At 40.8% G+C, this 16,092-nt stretch overlaps 8 protein-coding genes across 8 annotated transcripts; 4 read left to right on the top strand and 4 right to left on the bottom strand.

Moving 5' to 3' along the window:
- Positions 1 to 796: 796 nt before the first annotated feature.
- Positions 797 to 3,511, bottom strand: SAPINGB_P004389 (uncharacterized protein; the record flags this gene model as incomplete). Its single annotated transcript, XM_031999104.1, has 1 exon — positions 797 to 3,511. The coding sequence occupies one exon, from the start codon at positions 3,509 to 3,511 to the stop codon at positions 797 to 799; it is 2,715 nt and encodes a 904-aa protein (XP_031854995.1).
- A 290-nt stretch (positions 3,512 to 3,801) lies between these two features.
- On the top strand, positions 3,802 to 5,053 carry SAPINGB_P004390 (uncharacterized protein; the record flags this gene model as incomplete). Its single annotated transcript, XM_031999105.1, has 6 exons — positions 3,802 to 4,164; positions 4,211 to 4,295; positions 4,346 to 4,377; positions 4,443 to 4,702; positions 4,747 to 4,931; positions 4,980 to 5,053. 6 exons carry the CDS (start codon positions 3,802 to 3,804, stop codon positions 5,051 to 5,053), a joined length of 999 nt encoding a protein of 332 aa, XP_031854996.1.
- Positions 5,054 to 5,219: 166 nt separating this feature from the next.
- SAPINGB_P004391 (uncharacterized protein) lies at positions 5,220 to 7,763 on the top strand (the record flags this gene model as incomplete). Its single annotated transcript, XM_031999106.1, has 2 exons — positions 5,220 to 5,258; positions 5,349 to 7,763. The coding sequence occupies 2 exons, from the start codon at positions 5,220 to 5,222 to the stop codon at positions 7,761 to 7,763; spliced, it is 2,454 nt and encodes an 817-aa protein (XP_031854997.1).
- A 124-nt stretch (positions 7,764 to 7,887) lies between these two features.
- On the bottom strand, positions 7,888 to 9,082 carry SAPINGB_P004392 (uncharacterized protein; the record flags this gene model as incomplete). The annotated part of the gene is made up of 2 exons (XM_031999107.1): positions 7,888 to 8,879; positions 8,932 to 9,082. The coding sequence occupies 2 exons, from the start codon at positions 9,080 to 9,082 to the stop codon at positions 7,888 to 7,890; spliced, it is 1,143 nt and encodes a 380-aa protein (XP_031854998.1).
- A 592-nt stretch (positions 9,083 to 9,674) lies between these two features.
- On the top strand, positions 9,675 to 11,022 carry SAPINGB_P004393 (uncharacterized protein; the record flags this gene model as incomplete). Its single annotated transcript, XM_031999108.1, has 3 exons — positions 9,675 to 9,982; positions 10,040 to 10,086; positions 10,136 to 11,022. The coding sequence occupies 3 exons, from the start codon at positions 9,675 to 9,677 to the stop codon at positions 11,020 to 11,022; spliced, it is 1,242 nt and encodes a 413-aa protein (XP_031854999.1).
- Positions 11,023 to 11,193: 171 nt separating this feature from the next.
- SAPINGB_P004394 (uncharacterized protein) lies at positions 11,194 to 11,841 on the bottom strand (the record flags this gene model as incomplete). The annotated part of the gene is made up of 1 exon (XM_031999109.1): positions 11,194 to 11,841. One exon carries the CDS (start codon positions 11,839 to 11,841, stop codon positions 11,194 to 11,196), a length of 648 nt encoding a protein of 215 aa, XP_031855000.1.
- Positions 11,842 to 12,247: 406 nt separating this feature from the next.
- SAPINGB_P004395 (uncharacterized protein) lies at positions 12,248 to 13,363 on the top strand (the record flags this gene model as incomplete). The annotated part of the gene is made up of 1 exon (XM_031999110.1): positions 12,248 to 13,363. One exon carries the CDS (start codon positions 12,248 to 12,250, stop codon positions 13,361 to 13,363), a length of 1,116 nt encoding a protein of 371 aa, XP_031855001.1.
- A 95-nt stretch (positions 13,364 to 13,458) lies between these two features.
- Positions 13,459 to 16,029, bottom strand: SAPINGB_P004396 (uncharacterized protein; the record flags this gene model as incomplete). Its single annotated transcript, XM_031999111.1, has 1 exon — positions 13,459 to 16,029. The coding sequence occupies one exon, from the start codon at positions 16,027 to 16,029 to the stop codon at positions 13,459 to 13,461; it is 2,571 nt and encodes an 856-aa protein (XP_031855002.1).
- Between the last annotated feature and the right edge of the window lie 63 nt (positions 16,030 to 16,092).

The following is a 16,092-nucleotide window of genomic DNA, read 5'->3' on the forward strand; positions in this document are numbered from 1 at the left end:
CAACTGCGCTATCCTTCTCCTTCGACAAAAAAAACCTTTCCAAAATATTTACAGTGGTTTAGGTTTTTAATAGGTAGTCTTTTATACAATAATTTATATCACGTGATATCAATCTATTAGGCTCGATGGTTTAGTGGTATAATTCTCGCTTAGGGTTACTAAGCAATTTGCGAGAGGTCCCGGGTTCAATTCCCGGTTGAGCCCGTTTCTTTTTATATTTTTTTTTAGCTCGCCTTTTGAAAAGCTAGCGAATTGCTCTATTGAATTTTTATAAAAAAAATGATGAGAAACTCATGCTCATATCGTTTGCTTAGATTAAAACAGAAATACAATTAAATTCTATATCCTTCAAAATAAAGTGTTCAAAAACCACATGTGATAAATTGAACCGCAATGAAGGCTGACTTTTGCTTCTTAAAGATGTACGTTATCGGTATTCTCTAATTATTACCTGCCATTTTGCTAGGCCCCAATTTCATTTTTGCTTGAATAGATGACGTCACAGTAAATGCCAATCTGTCTCTGAAAAATCATGTTCACTGTTATGATTTGTGTGGAATCTCTGTTAACAGAGACCTCAACGGTGCCAGAAACTTTCTAATAAAGTGTTTGGTTTCCTCCAGTTAATGTTTATTTCAAAATATAAGTGTACGTCCATGTTCCTTTAAAGGGGTCGGCCATTTTATCGTACATTTTCATGAACGATGTTCTTCCATAATCTTTAAATAAATCCTTAGAGCAGTTCAAATTAAAATTAAAAATACACTTAAAATATATAATTATATTATAAAGAAAATTATGCAGAAAGTTGATCTTTTCTAACATTCAAATCTCGTTTAATAGCAATGTCTGTGTAATCTTCTCGTGATTCCAGTACAAGACCTTTCTCATTTGCCAAGTGAAGTAGCGAGATAAAGCAAAAGCTAGTTGAAATATCTTGAAGCTGCCGGCCCTGATATATTGTGTCTAAGTTTTTCATCATTGAAGAAAACATGCGCTCTTCGTGGTGGATAGAAGGTGACTTTTCTGGAGGTGGCAAACTTTCTTCTTCTGTTTCAATTTCCATTTCTTCATTATTGCTGGCTTCATCGAGATCCAATAATTTCCAAAAGTTATCTTTTAGACGCTTTAGATCTACTCGTTTGGCTGACCGGGCATATGGAACGTATTCTGGTCGAGCCCGCACACTTCCCAATAAGTCTATACGGGTACCATCCAGTCCAACACTTCCCAGTCTTTCATCACCATTAGAACCAAAAGGATCAGCCTGTGTGGCGTCTGGGAATGTGTTTTCATCCATATCGTCGTCCCCATAGTCGCCACCGTAATCATTGTCATCATCGTCTCCACCATCATTATCAAATGCCGGAAATGCATCGTCTCCAAAGCTTGGATGGATATCAGTTTGACCATTTTCATTCATATGACCAGCAAAAAAATTTTCATCAATGAAATCATCTGGCTTCGGTAAGCCTTCGGCATCAACGTTCTTATCACCAATTGAATCAATGTGAACACTAACCTCAGTGACACTGTTATTTTTGCGAAAAAGAGTTGCCTTTGGCTTGTAAAAAAGATGAATCAAATCATCAGACTGGAAATGCATATCTTCTGGCAAAAGGTTTGTAGTAATGTTGCGTTGATTTCGTGGAATATATATCCGGCTTTCACCAGAAATAAAAATGTCATCATCCATAACATCCTGGTCGTTTAGCATATCAATGGTCATGATCTCTTTTCGTCTTCGAACTTTTTTCTTTCCATCTGTTGTGACAGGAGGCGCTGGTTCTTCAGAACCTAGTTGCAATGGGTCTATACCATCCAAAGCTTCTTCCTGAATCTCTTCAATAGGTTTTGGAGCTACCGCATCGGGTTCCTGGGGATTTTGATCAACGCAAATAAGATTCTTTACTTTTTGAATTTTCCAGTGAACTGGGCCAGCCCAGTTAGACTTTAAGTTTTCATCAAAGTATGCCATAATCTGAGTAAAAGCTTCCTGTCCTTTTTCGCCGGAGACTTCATTGGCCTTTTCATTGATCTGTTGGGGTTCTTCCATGTCAACATCATCATTAATATTCTTTTGAGTCGGTACATCTGGCTCGCCAAAAGTGACTTCTCCATCAACTTCAGGGTCTATCAATCCAAATGCACCTATATCACCATCATCGTCGTCATCATTGCTACCATAACCACCGTCATAGTCACCCCCATAATCATTATCATAATCACCACCATAGTCACCGCCTAATTCGTTTTCACCGCTATTCTGGTTTTCTTGTCCCACATGCTCTGATCCATTATTGGGCTGTGTTGCAGCTAATTTTTGCTGAATAAATGCTGCACCGTCTACTATGTCATCATCGTCATCTTCATGAGAGTACTGTTGCTGGTTTTCTGAAGGAAGTGTCGAAGAAATTGATGTGCTTATACTTGTTTGCATCATTCTTCTTTGCTGCTCTATGCGATCAGCTTCTTCCATTTGTAGCGTCTCCACGTCAGGTATAATAGAAACAGAGTTAGATGGGTCCTTGACAATCTCTTCCAAACGAGGTAAAGATGGACAAACGCTCATCTCATTAAGCTCTTCTATATCAGGGAAAAATCGCTCTCGGAGAAGATCTAAATCAATTTGAATGACATTTTTTTGAGATTTTAGCGTTTCTTGTGCTGTGGGTATTTGTGTGTCTGGTGGGGGCATTGCTGTATTTGATTCTTTCTCTGCATCTCCATTTGCATCACTTTGTCCATCAAAAACGACGCGACCGGTTCCATCAATGCTCAAACTGTTTAATAATAGACTATGGGCTCCACCCTCGTTAAAATCTGCCATGACTTTACGAAAAAGTGGATCGACAGCAAGCTCAAGCTCAAGTTTCTTGGCCTTGATTTCAGAAAAATCCTTAGCAAGTGTTGACTCTCCTCTGTTTCGTTTTCGAGATTTTTGTCTTGATTCAACAATATCACCTTCATTTTCATCTTCCTGATTCTTTCCATCCTTTTTTCCGTTTCCAGATTGCTCAGAAAGACCACTTAAAAGTTTTGTAGTCTCTGAAGACACTGAGTCAACACGCGACGTATAAATTTTAACACACCCATCAAGGGTAAATGAAGCCTTTTGAAAGTTAATTCCATCTCCTTCTTTGAGTACTGACATGTCATGGAAGTAATCAATTAGTTGATAATTCCACGAGTTACTTTCTGTAATCTTATTGTTTTTGACAAGATTCATCACATCTTCAAAACTAGCCATAATAGGAACGGTCCTGAATCCTGGAGAATCAGCAGCAGAAAACACTGGGCCTGGTGTAGCTGAGTTCCGCATTGGTGTCGCATTTACATTTCGATTTCCAAGACCTAATGACTGACGACGTGGGTCATTGGTAGGCCTATTAACGCGTCGACTGCGTTTTTCATTTTCATCGTCATTAAACTGTCCATCATATTCCTTTCCTATTTCATCGCGCATAGATCGGCGCCTATTATTTGACTTTGAATTATTTATAGGAGGCATTTTCTTTAAGGTATTATAATAAGAAAGTATTGTTGGTGGTGATGATGGTGATGATGGTGGCAGTTTATATCTATTTTTTTACAGAAAAAAAAATAAACACAATATTACTCAGACTTTACCTCAGCAACCCCAAAATACATGTGTGCGGCGGTCCTGACGACTTGAGTTTCAATGAGCTTTTTGATTAGAATTATGAGGCCAGCAGAATAAAATCCTGCCATTATATATATAGACTCTTTTCGCCGTATTTCAAATAAAAAAATATTAAAGTATTTAAATAAAAAATTAAAATGATTGAAATATCTACTTTATTTAAACAGCTAAACCGTCAGACAGCATTAGAATCTATACAGCGTGAAGCAGCAATTGCAGAACCTGCGATACCCTACACAGCTTTGTGCGATAAAAGTGCTAATGAGTGCTCAGAAAAGCAATGCGGTACTTGCAACAAGATCCACTTTGATGCTATTGTTGCTAGCAATACTGATGTTTCTTTGGGAGATTGTTCTTATCTTAATACTTGTTTTAAAGGGAAAAACTGTCGCTATGTGCACTATCACATTTCTCTACCCGATAAAGTGCAGAAAAAGATACAAGAGCAGTCTAAGTTTGATACCTTTATCTACCCATGTGAAGGTGTTATACACAGAAAGGTAAGCGCATTTCATTCAATCATAGCAATGCTAATAATGTACTCAGGAGCTTACCATGCAATGGATCAATATTGATGTTCGAAAGCTGGAATTTTCGGCGTTAGGTCAATTTGCTATTGTTATTGCAGATCGTAAGTACAGCTTTTTTTTTTAAAAAAAAAAAATTAAATACTAACAATAGTAGCACCATGGGATATTCATACAAACACTATCGTAAGTTCAAAAAAAAAAAAAAAAAAAAAAAGTTCAGAAAAAGCTGAATTCTAAATTTAATTAAGAGTCATACTCCGCATATTCATGAAGCAACTTCTGATGAAGACATGCTGCAGTTCCACATGGAGTGTTTGCAGACTGAAGGAGTCTTTTTCTTATGGGTCACAGGCCGTGCCATTGACATTGGGCGTAAGTGTTTGCGCAAGTGGGGTTACAAGCACATTGAGGAGCTGATTTGGTGCAAGACCAACCAGTTAAGTCGAACTATTTGCACAGGCCGTACTGGTCACTGGCTTAACCATTCGAAAGAGCACGTTCTCATGGGGTTAGTATAGCAAGCTGACTGATTTCAAAGTTTTTAACAAATAGAAGAGTCAAAGGTAACCCACAGTGGCTTGCTCGTCGGCTAGATGTTGACGTGATTGTTTCAGGGACCCGTGAAAAGAGCCACAAGCCTGACGAGTTGTATCATATTGCAGAGCGAATGGCTGGGAAGCATTCGCGTAAACTTGAACTATTTGGTGGTTTGCGTAACCTAAGACCGGGTTGGCTAAGTAAGTTAAATTAATTCAATGAAAAAATGTTTTTAACACTCTTTATAGCTATTGGAAATGAATTGGGTAGTACGCATCTGGTAGAGCCTGCGTTGGTTGAAAAGTTTGGTGGAACGGCTTAAAAGGAAAGTGATAGTATTTATTGTTCTACTGTTTGAGTTATATGGCAAAACTTTAATGGGTTTAATCAAGGGTTTTTTTTTTTTTTCTTTTTTTCACCACTACCACCATTATTATAATTTTTTTCTCATCGTAACTCAACTCGTTACACTCACAACGAATGCCAAAATGATGTCTCGACGGGCCCGGATTCGAGCTCCGAGAAAGGTACGAATATTTTTTCATAAATCAATCTATATATAGATATAAATATGTTTTGCTTGAGTATATGTAATGCTAATTCAGATTTAATTTTAGAATCTTACTGTGGACGCCGATTTTGAGTCGTCTTGGCCCATTTTGTCGGCAGCTATTAAAGAAATACACAGGAAAGATGCTTCTCGGCTTTCATTTGAGGAACTATATCGAACAGCATATACTATTGTCATTAGGAAAAACGGAAAGCGGTTGTATGAAGCAGTAAAGGCTGAGGTGCGGGCTCACCTGGAGTCAGAGCTCAATACCCGCCTGCTGCCAAAGTACAAGGGCACTAAACTAAACAAGGCCGATGATGGCAAATCAGCTTCATCAACATCCTCAACTACAACTCTGGCTTCAACTGAACCAAATATTGAGCTTCTTACAGTGACGCTTGGGGTGTGGAACGACCATTGCATCTGCATGCGGATGATTAGCGACATTCTCATGTACCTGGATCGTGTCTATTCCCGCGAAGCCGATGTGCCTTTGATTTATGATGCTGGCTTATCAATATTTCGTGATGTTGTTTTTAATTCTGTTATAGAGAAAGAAATTTATTGCGCTATTCTAGGGCTACTACGCAAAGACCGCGAAGGCATTACCGCTGACCGACCTATTATCAAATCAGTAGTGAGCATGCTTGAGTACCTCCCTGATACAGCCCTCATGGGAAAATCGATTTATATTGGTCGGTTTGAGCCCATTTTATTTGAAGATACGGAAAAGTATTATCAGGATGCCGCCGATAATCTCCTCGTGGCAAACCATAACGCATCAATTTATATTTCTCGAACAAATTCCTGGATCAAAGACGAGAACCAGCGCTGCAACATGTATCTTTTACCGTCATCTTTGTCAAGACTGCAGCTTGGTGTCCAGCGAGTTTTAATTACTGACCGATTCCCCAAGGTTCTTGCTATTCCAGAAAACGGCTTTAAGCACTGGATTGATACGGACCAGTATCAGGATATCAAGACGACCTATGAGCTGTATCAGATGGTCACTAGCACATTTGATGTTTTGAAGGATATTTTACAGGCAGCCGTTATTGAGCGAGGAATGGAGATTAACCAGCGATCGATAGCTGCGCTGCAGGCAGCAAAGCAGGCACGAAGTGGAGGGCATAACAGTACTGAAAAGGGCAAGGGCAAGTCCGATTCTCAGAGCCCGACAGCTATTGCTATCCAATGGGTGGAAATGGTTCTTACATTAAAGGAGAAGTTTGACAAAATAATCAAAGAAAGTCTTTACCAAAATAGCGGTATCAATCAAGCTGTTGATAATAGCTTTGCAGAGTTTATTAACAAGAACAACAAGGTGTCTGAGTATCTTTCACTGTTTATTGATGATAACTTAAAGAAGTCACTCAAGGGTAAGACGGAGATGGAGATTGAAGATACATTGGAGAAGTCGATTGTATTGTTTCGGTTTATCCAAGACAAAGATGTTTTTGAAAACTATTACAAGGCGCATTTGGCCAAGAGATTGCTCAACAGCAAGTCTTTGTCTGACGATATCGAGCGAAGCATGATTGCCAAGCTAAAGATGGAGATTGGTACATCGTTTACTTCAAGACTCGAGGGCATGTTTAAAGACATGAAGATTTCACAAGAGATGATGATTGAATACAAAGAAGAGAATGAAGAGGACGAAACAGTGAAGAGAGCCAAGTCTGAAACACCTGGCACGCCAACTCCTGAGACCAAGAAGGGTCGAGTGGACATTTCTGTGAATGTTTTAACGTCAACATTTTGGCCTGTAAGCGTTGTTTCCTCGCAGGTTAAATGTAATTATCCTGACGTTATTGAACAAGAGCGGCTTCGGTTTGAGCGGTTTTACTTAAAACGACATACTGGACGAAAACTTGCATGGAATTCTGCACTGGGAACCGCGGATGTTAAGGTGAGGTTTGCAAAGAGAGTGCATGAAATCAACATGCCGACGCTAGCAATGATTATTCTGCTGCAGTTTACAGAGATGACCGATCCCGTTGGACTGACTTTTGAGCAGTTGTACGAAGCAACAAACATCTCTAAACCGGATTTAGTAAGGCATCTGCAATCGCTGGCTGTTGCTCCTCGGACTCGTATTTTGCGTAAAGTACCTATGTCCAAAGATGTAAAGCCTAGTGATAAATTCTTCTTTAACAACAAGTTTGAGTCATCAATGACACGATTCAAGGTGCTAGCTGTGTCATCATCAAGCAAGGTGGAAACGGATTCAGAGAAAAAAGAGACGCTGGCTAAGGTGGGCCAAACACGCAAGTACGAGGTGGATGCAGCTATTGTGAGAGTTATGAAGACACGTAAGCGAATGGATCATGGAATGCTTGTGCAAGATGTGATTTCACAGCTCAAGCAACGGTTCAAGGCTGATCAGGCTCTCATCAAGTCTCGAATTGACAACTTGCTTGAGCGTGAGTACCTAGAACGGGACCCAGATGAGCGACAAATTTACAACTATCTTGCTTAAGGAATGAAACAAACTAGGGGGGAAAAAAAGAATAAAAAAAATACGTGCATTCAAATAAATAAAAAAATAAAAATATATTATAAAAACAGAGACCCGTGTCATAAAAAAATTAGCTTATAAATGATTAAAATGGATTTGACATTCTGCGACTGCTTGCGCGCTGTTGAAGTCGGTCGCGGCGAAAGGCTTGCAAAAAGCTTACTCGTTGAGTTTTCCAAGTATCCTCAAGACCAGAAAGTTTGTATTGAACACGCATAAAACGGTGCCAAGATGGATGCGCAGTCCAGGGATGCGCAGCCCATGGCCGACCGCATTTGTCAAAAGAAAAGTCTTGGTGAAAAAAAACTGTTGCGGGTTGTTTGACTGCATGAACACGTGCGCGCAATCGAGCTTCAGGAGATGTTGCAACGACTTTGGGAGAAGTAGGTGAGGGATAGTAAAAGTCTGCGGGCCTGCGACGTGGCGATGTAGACGGTGTATATGGTGAACTTTTGTTGTGGGTATCTTTATGATTATCTTCATATTCTACATCTTCGTCATCGTCATCGTCCTCAAAAACCTTAGTGTTGAGACAAACGTTTTCATAGATAGTTGGAAATGTGTGGCGCTGCACAAGGTTAGGGCGGGATTCCAGCAAACCACCAAAAGAGTATGCACGACCAGGTTGCTGTCGTTGCTCTTTAGGAGTATAAAGAGAGGACGGTGAAACCGTTACAGAAGCGGATCGACGACGGCAAGTACAATATGACCCTGAAGAAAGCCTACGGTGTGAAACAAAGTACTGGTATGCTCGTGACGGACTTTGTTGAAGAAGTTTGAGCAAATCTTCATCATCATCTTGAGGAGTTGTAGGAACAAAGGCTGATGCCATACTGTGTCTCCGACGAGGAGAAGCCTCTAACGGTGCCATGGGTCTATCTGAGTCATAAGAAACATATGAATCTAAAGACTGAGAGGGCGCCAGCGCATTCGTTGAGTCCTTAGAGTTATTGTAGTATTCATGGCCATCACGATCATCATCGTCAACTGAATTTTCATTTTGGTCTACAGTTTGAAAAAAGTTGCGAATTCGCTGCTGAAGGAAAGATTCTCTGCGTGTTTTTCTCAAAAGTTTAGCTTGATTTTAAGTTAGCAAATTTAGAAAAAAAGAGCTATAAAAAATACCCACCATAGTGAGCATCTGAAGAAACACGGTCATTTCGTCGAGCCGAAAGGATCCAAGAGTTCAAAGAAGATGGGATAGAGGGAAGAATGTGGGGGTTGCGGCGCACACGGTTGGTTACTGAGGGAAGGAAATTTGGTGGGTCAGAAGTTGCCATGGTAGGTTGCAAAAAAAAAAAAAGAAAGAAAATTAAAGGGTATCTTAAGGGTATTTGGGGTTCTGTGGGTATCAAATAAGAGCAGCTACATAGGGCTTTTCAATGGAATTTTAATGATGTTTTGAAAGCAAAAAAAAAAAAAAATTAGCAAATTCAAGGTGGTGATGTTAAAAGGTGTGAAGGGTTTTGAGTGGGGATTGCTCACTGCGTTTTAATGGTGGTTTGTAGGGAGAAAAAAAAAAAGATTAGGCTTCAATCAAGAGTTTATTAACTAATTAGTTATAAGTTATATTAATTAGTCATATTTAAGTAATCTTTAATTTAATAATTACATCATGTGATTTAATGTAAGCGGAAAAACAAAAATTCGGATAATTTCCGGTTTACGTAATTTTAATAAATTAATAGCCAGTTATTTTACTTTATATTAATTATATTAATTAATATATACAATTTTATTATTATGAAATGAAGATCTTCCCCTTTTAGTTTAATTTATTTTGTTTTTTTTTTTTGCCAGCTTTTAATTTTTTCCTCTCTTCTTCCCTTCAAGAACTCAACATCCAATCCAAAACCCTTCATCAATCTAACAATGGGCGTCTTCTTACGGAAGAGTGCGCTTCCAGGCCTCAAGAACTACAAGTATTCATCTGTAGATCACTCGCTGGTGTCTCGGTATATTTTGAAACCTTTCTGGACGAACTTTGTCAAGATCTTCCCGCTATGGCTGGCACCCAATCTTGTCACCCTTATTGGATTTAGCTTCATTGTCATTAACTTTATCACCATGCTTTGGGTGAACCCAGGTCTTGATACTGTTAGCAGTCCTTGGGTTTATGTTTCCTATGGTATTGGCCTTTTTCTTTACCAGACTTTTGATGCTGTTGATGGCCAGCAAGCGTAAGTTTAACCTTTTATATTCTTATCTAAAGTTTCACTAACACAACAAAAAAAAAGCCGCCGAACCGGTCAAAGCAGCCCCTTGGGCGAATTGTTCGATCATTGTAAGTACATTAAAGAAAAACACCGCAAATAGATATCTAACCTTTAAAGGTGTTGATGCAATTAACACCACTCTTGGAACTCTCATCTTTGCTTCAGCCGTCAACATGGGCTACGGCTGGCCACTCTTTATTTCTCAATTTGCTACTCTCTCCAACTTCTATCTCAGCACGTGGGAGGAATATCACACAGGCATGCTTTACCTCTCTGCATTTTCAGGCCCTGTTGAAGGCATTCTCATCATTGTTGGTCTTGATTTTTTTATTGCATTTCAAGGCGGCCCTGAACTTTTCCATAGTAATGTTATTGAACTTTTTGGGCAACAGGCGACCGAGTTTTTGGATCTTACTTTTGGCGAGGACTCTCCCGCTACAACATTTATCTCGAAACTTAATGTGATTGATATTTATATGGGAGTTGCTGCTGTTGCATTGCTTTTTAACATTCTATCGGCAACAGGAAACGTTTTGGTTTCATGCAAAAAGTCAGGCAAACCTCTCGGGTCCGCTCTTGGAGGCACTGTTCCTTACTTAGCTTTTTACGCTACTCTGGCTGCATGGGCCGCTATGGCACCAATTGTCATTCAAACTTATCTTTTGCTGCCTTTTTCAATTTCCACAGGTGCCATTGTCGCACTCAGCGTTGGTCGCATTATTACTGCTCACGTCACTTCATCTCCTTTCCCCACAGTTTCTGCACCCATGTTTGTCCCGGCCATTGCCATTGTTGTCAACTTGCTGGCAAGCAACAATATTCTATTTGACCATTGGAACCTTGATATTACTAATGCAGCACTTGTTTGGTTATCCCTTGGCGCATCAATTGCTACCTACGGGTTTTTTGTTGCGGAGCTTATTATTGAAATCACAACTTACTTGGACATTGGGTGTCTCTACATTAAATATCCCAAGGTTACCCCAGAAAGCAAAACCAAATAGATTTATTCTTTAGATTTTTATTATTTTTTTTTTTTTATTTTGCAAAAAATTCCATCATTCTATTATGTACATTTCATTTTGGAAAAATATCAGGACGTTATATATAAAAAATTCCGGGGAGTTCATTTTAAATTTTCTTCTTTTTCATTAGGTCATCACTAGTAACAGCCTTTAAGCCACGGGAGCTTGCTGGAATCCGCTTTCTGCACCAGGAGCAAGCATCTCATTGGTAGATTGGGTGAGTCTCATCTCCTTTTCCATTTCAATCAGTTGTTGCTCGCTAATGACCGAGAGCGTCAGTGGGACACCCAACAGCAGAGCGGATGTGGTAACAACCCACAAAGCCTTGCCGGTAAACGAAAAGGTAGTGCTGACGAGTGTGTTAACCACGCTGCTGACAGAACCCACAACATTGCGGTAAGCAGGAGGGACAACAGCCTTCAGGGCAATGATGCGTTCAGCCAAGGTCTCATCGAATACATCCTCCTCATATTCGTCATCTTCTTCGTCATCTTCTTCGTCATCCTCGTCTTCATCCTCGTCAACATCTTCAACTGTAGGCTTTCTAGCGGTAGGCTTTTCGGTCTCAGATTCGCCGTCAGTATCCTCAAAGTCATCGTCATTTTCTTCGGCAGCAGCTTCTTCGTCAATTAGTTCCTCAACGACCTCCTCAAGGGCTTCACCAAGGGCTTCTTCAACAGCCTCTTCAAGGGCTTCTCCAACAAGTTCAGCGGCAGCAGCAGAAACTTCAGCTTGGTGTTCGGCCTGTTCAAACAACTTCTCGGCCTGTTCGTCGTTGATAGGTGTAAGTTCAACCATTGTGATAATGTTTTGATGATTGCTATAGGGTGATGGGAATAATGAGTTTAAAGAAAAAAAAGGGTTTTTGGTGGTGGCGGTGAGTAAATTAATAGAAAAATTTTTCAGTGGAGGTCGTTTTTTGTTTCATTGGCCTGGAAAAAGAATGTATGACATTACATGTTTTGTGGCAAGTAAGAAGATATTCCTATTATAGAAATTTACGACAACGCGGCTCATGTTAGATTTCTCATCAACTTCAAAATATAAAAACGAGAAGTTAATCACTTTTGAACATTTCTTTCTTTTTTTTTTTTCTAAAAGAATTATTATTATATATATATATATATTAAAAAAAATTAATACTAAAATACTAAAAAAAAATAAAAAAATAACTTTTTAAAACTATACCAATTGATATTATACCATGGCTTCTGTTATCAGATATGCAATGGCTTCACCCAAGAAGCAGTATTTTACCGGCACTTGTACTCTTGATCTCTCCTATATCATGCCAAATCTCATTGTCTGTTCAATGCCAACCAACAATTGTATTAAGGGTTGGTATCGCATGTGGCTTGCAGATCTCCTTGTTTTTCTTGATCAAAAGCATGGTTGTAACTGGCGCCTATTTAACTTCCAGGCCGAAAAGTCAGGCTATGGTGATCAGGATGTGTACGGACGAGTTTCACATTTCCCATTTCCAGATCATAACCCTCCTCCTTTTGAGCTTTTTCCTGAAGCTATTAATGCAATCAAACAATATTTAGCTTGCGATACACGCAATGTGGCCGTACTTCATTGCAAAGCGGGTAAGGGTCGCTCAGGATCTATGACATGCGCATTTCTCATGTCAGCATTCCGTTACTCATTTGAAAAGGCGACAGCTCTTTTTACTGAAAACCGTATGCGTACTGCATTTGGCGATGGAATTTCTATTGCTAGTCAGCGCAGATATCTACGATATGTTGAAGACTGGGTTCATGTTTTAGATCAGCAATATTACGTCCCCATTTGCATTCGCATTGATTCGGTTCGGGTATGGCAACCCTATTATCCAGAAATAGACATATCCGTTGCTCATTATACAGAAGGTGGGGCACATATCAATCCTGTTTACACTTTTACCGATGCAGATGTGTCCAAACGTATGCCAGAGTACATAGTATTGGTGCCACAGGGTGGCATTGCCAATGATAATGGTCTTGGGCTTGTTGTTCCAGCCGATGTTCGCTTTTCATTCCAACATAAATTTATGGTTGGTGGTACACTACCAGTATTGCATTCGTCGGCATACATGTGGTTCAATGCTTTCTTTGAAACCTATGGCGGTGCAGATGGTTTTGACTTTTCTCAAACATCAGGATGTGTATCCTTTTTATGGAATGATTTAGATGGGTTCAAAGGTACAAGCAAACGTGGGTCGCCTCTGTTTGAGCGCATTGATATCTTTTGGTCTGTCCTTGAAGGTGCCCCCGCTGATGAGCCACTCCCCGGGACGTGCACAACGACTACGATTACAACATGCACTGAAGCTTCTTAGATTCACATGTGTTTAATTTTTTTGTTTTTTTTTAAACGCTTTTCTTTTGTATTTTTGTGGTAGTGCTATTTAATTAATATTTCCTTTTTATATCTTTATCCCATAAAGGCGCCACCCGCAATGCACAGGTTCCTACTTGTGAATTGTACTTTATACACTGGTGTCTTTTTAGTATTGAAGACAGCCAAATGGTCCGCTGTGACAGGAACTTCCTTGCGTTTGCGACCTTCAAAATCTGCAGCTGCACCGGGTTTTCCAGAAACCCCGCTAATTGATCCACCACTGCGTGTCTTGTCGTTTTTGTCATCGCTAGAATCTGTAGCAGCAGCAGCTGCTGCTGCTGCGGCCGCAGCAACGCCACCGCTTCCTCCACCAGCCGCTAGTGAAGGATCAACATAGGTTTCAATTGGTTCTGGTCCTTGATCGTTCGTGCCACGGCGCACATCCCATACACGAACAGTGCAGTCTGCTCCGGATGAAACAAGAACTGAGCCTTCTTGAGAAAATGCAAGCGAATAGATTGACGAACGTCCATGACCGCGCATAGTTTTTAGACGTAAACCGGATCCAAGATCCCATACGTTGATAACATTGTCTTCTCCAGCAGACGCAAGCCAGCGGCCATCAGGAGACACTGCAGTTGCATTGATAGGACCTGTGTGACCAGTGAATACACGAACTGAGTTTCCACGATTGATATCCCATAAACGGCACGTTTTGTCACTAGAACCTGTAACGACATACATACTGTTTGGATGAAATGAGACTGTATCAACGTCACTAAGATGTCCTGCAAAAATACGCAGAGGATAAATGTGATCTACGCTCCATAAGCGTGCTGTCTGGTCGTGTGAAGCGGTTGCAAAGTAATGACCAAAGGGACCAAAAGATACGTCCCATACAGGGCCAGTATGTCCTTTATACGCGACAAGACCTGTATAGGTGTCCGTTGACCACAAACGCACGGAACGGTCTTCTGAAGATGAGAGTAGGTACCGATTATCTGGTGAAAAACTAAGACCATAAACTGGGCCGGCGTGGCCTACCAATCGTCGTGCAAGCACAGATGTGTCTGGATTCTCGGAAGCAACACCATTCATATCCACGTAGTTATATTCGTCGTCGCGCAATACGCTTTTAAGACGCTTCCCCTTGAGACTCCAAATTTTAATAAAACTGTCTGCAAATCCTGTGGCAACTAGTGACGCATCAGCTGAAAAGGTGAGATTGTTAAGGTCATCGTGTGTATTGTGAAAAGTGTACATGCACACGGAAGGTAAGGCTGTTTGAGTTGTACCAATTGTGATACGATTACGTGAATCTTTGACAGCTTGGATCTCAGCTGCAATATCAGCTGCCCGATATGTAGGTAGCGGTAGCGCAGATCGAAATGGAGAGTCTGACTCTTTTGTGTGCATTTTTTGAAACTCTTTAATGAGCAGATCGCATTCTTGTGGATCGGCCTTGTTTTCATCAGCAATTTCCATTTCCACATCTTTTTCAAAATCCGGGTCAAGAGGCAACCGGCCAAGTTTAAGTTGCTGAGGTCCAGCCTGGGCAGTTGATGAAGAAGAAGAGGAGTCGCTTGGTTTGGTTCCGCTGGCGTTGGGGGTATATGAAACTCCAGGAAGACCTTCCTCAGGGTCCAAAACATACTCTGTTGAGAATCTGCTTGGTCTGGCCGTAGTGATTTTGGCCTCGATATACTGGTTGATGATTCTGATAATTGCAGATCCACCGATATCTTCAATTTCGTGCAAGAAGTACACGAGTAAGTCAAAAGTGGTGCGAGAGACTTTGATGACATACTTGTTGTTTCTGAAGGCCTTTGTAAGCTCATTTTCTTCAATATGGGCAGGAAGTGAAATTCTTGACAAAACAACTAAATCTTGATAATGAAGAGTCGCATGGTCAGCCGCGTTTTCTTCAAAAAAGTCCTTAGCTTGTTTAACGCAGCCCTTGGAAATAAGGTCAAGGTATATATGCACAAAGACAGGGTAGAGAACACGACGCAGCTCAGGCTTGTAAAGATCTAAAGACTTTTCAGTCCAGTCACGCAGTGCAAGGTATGGCCGATCGTGGGTATTGTAAATGTGCTGCTGTTGTGCTTGTGTCGCAACGCTAGGAGCTTTGTCAAGTTTTCGTGCAGAGGCCGCTGCTGCAGCGGCTGCAGCTGAGGTTGGTTTTACAGAAGAGTCAATGGATGAAGAAGCAGGTACTGTCGAAGCTGTTGTTGTTGTTGTTGGTGTTGTAGTAGTGGCAGGAGGACCGTTGGACCCATCGGGGAGATACTTGGGACCTGAAACAGGTCCGCTGGTGACGCGTTTTTCTGGACTCATGGTGGATTTATAGTACGAGTTAAGGCCATTGGGGTAGTAGTTACCAGTTCCAGGCTCTGGCCGTAAGTTGTTCTGAGTTACTGCAGGCGTTGCAATATGTGATGATTCTATACGTGCAGTCGCATCAATGCGTGTGAACCCTGTCTTGTTAAGATGGTCAATGACGGTGCGCGAAACACCAGGCTGCTGAGACGCGCCAGGCCGCTGTTGAGGAGGAGCAGGCGATCCAGCAGTACCCGCAACACCAGGAACTCCTAATGAAGAAGATGTTTGAGAAGTAGATTTCTGCTGCTGCGACTGGGATTGTTGCTGCTGCTGATTTGACATTGTTTTGATTGTTGTTGTGAAAGATGGTGGTAGTGAAATATGATGGTGGTAAAAAAAAAAAAA

This window comes from Magnusiomyces paraingens (assembly GCF_902498895.1).
Source record: "Magnusiomyces paraingens strain CBS 517.90 genome assembly, contig: contig3, whole genome shotgun sequence".
In the NCBI taxonomy this organism is placed as follows: Eukaryota; Fungi; Ascomycota; class Dipodascomycetes; order Dipodascales; family Dipodascaceae; genus Magnusiomyces; species Magnusiomyces paraingens.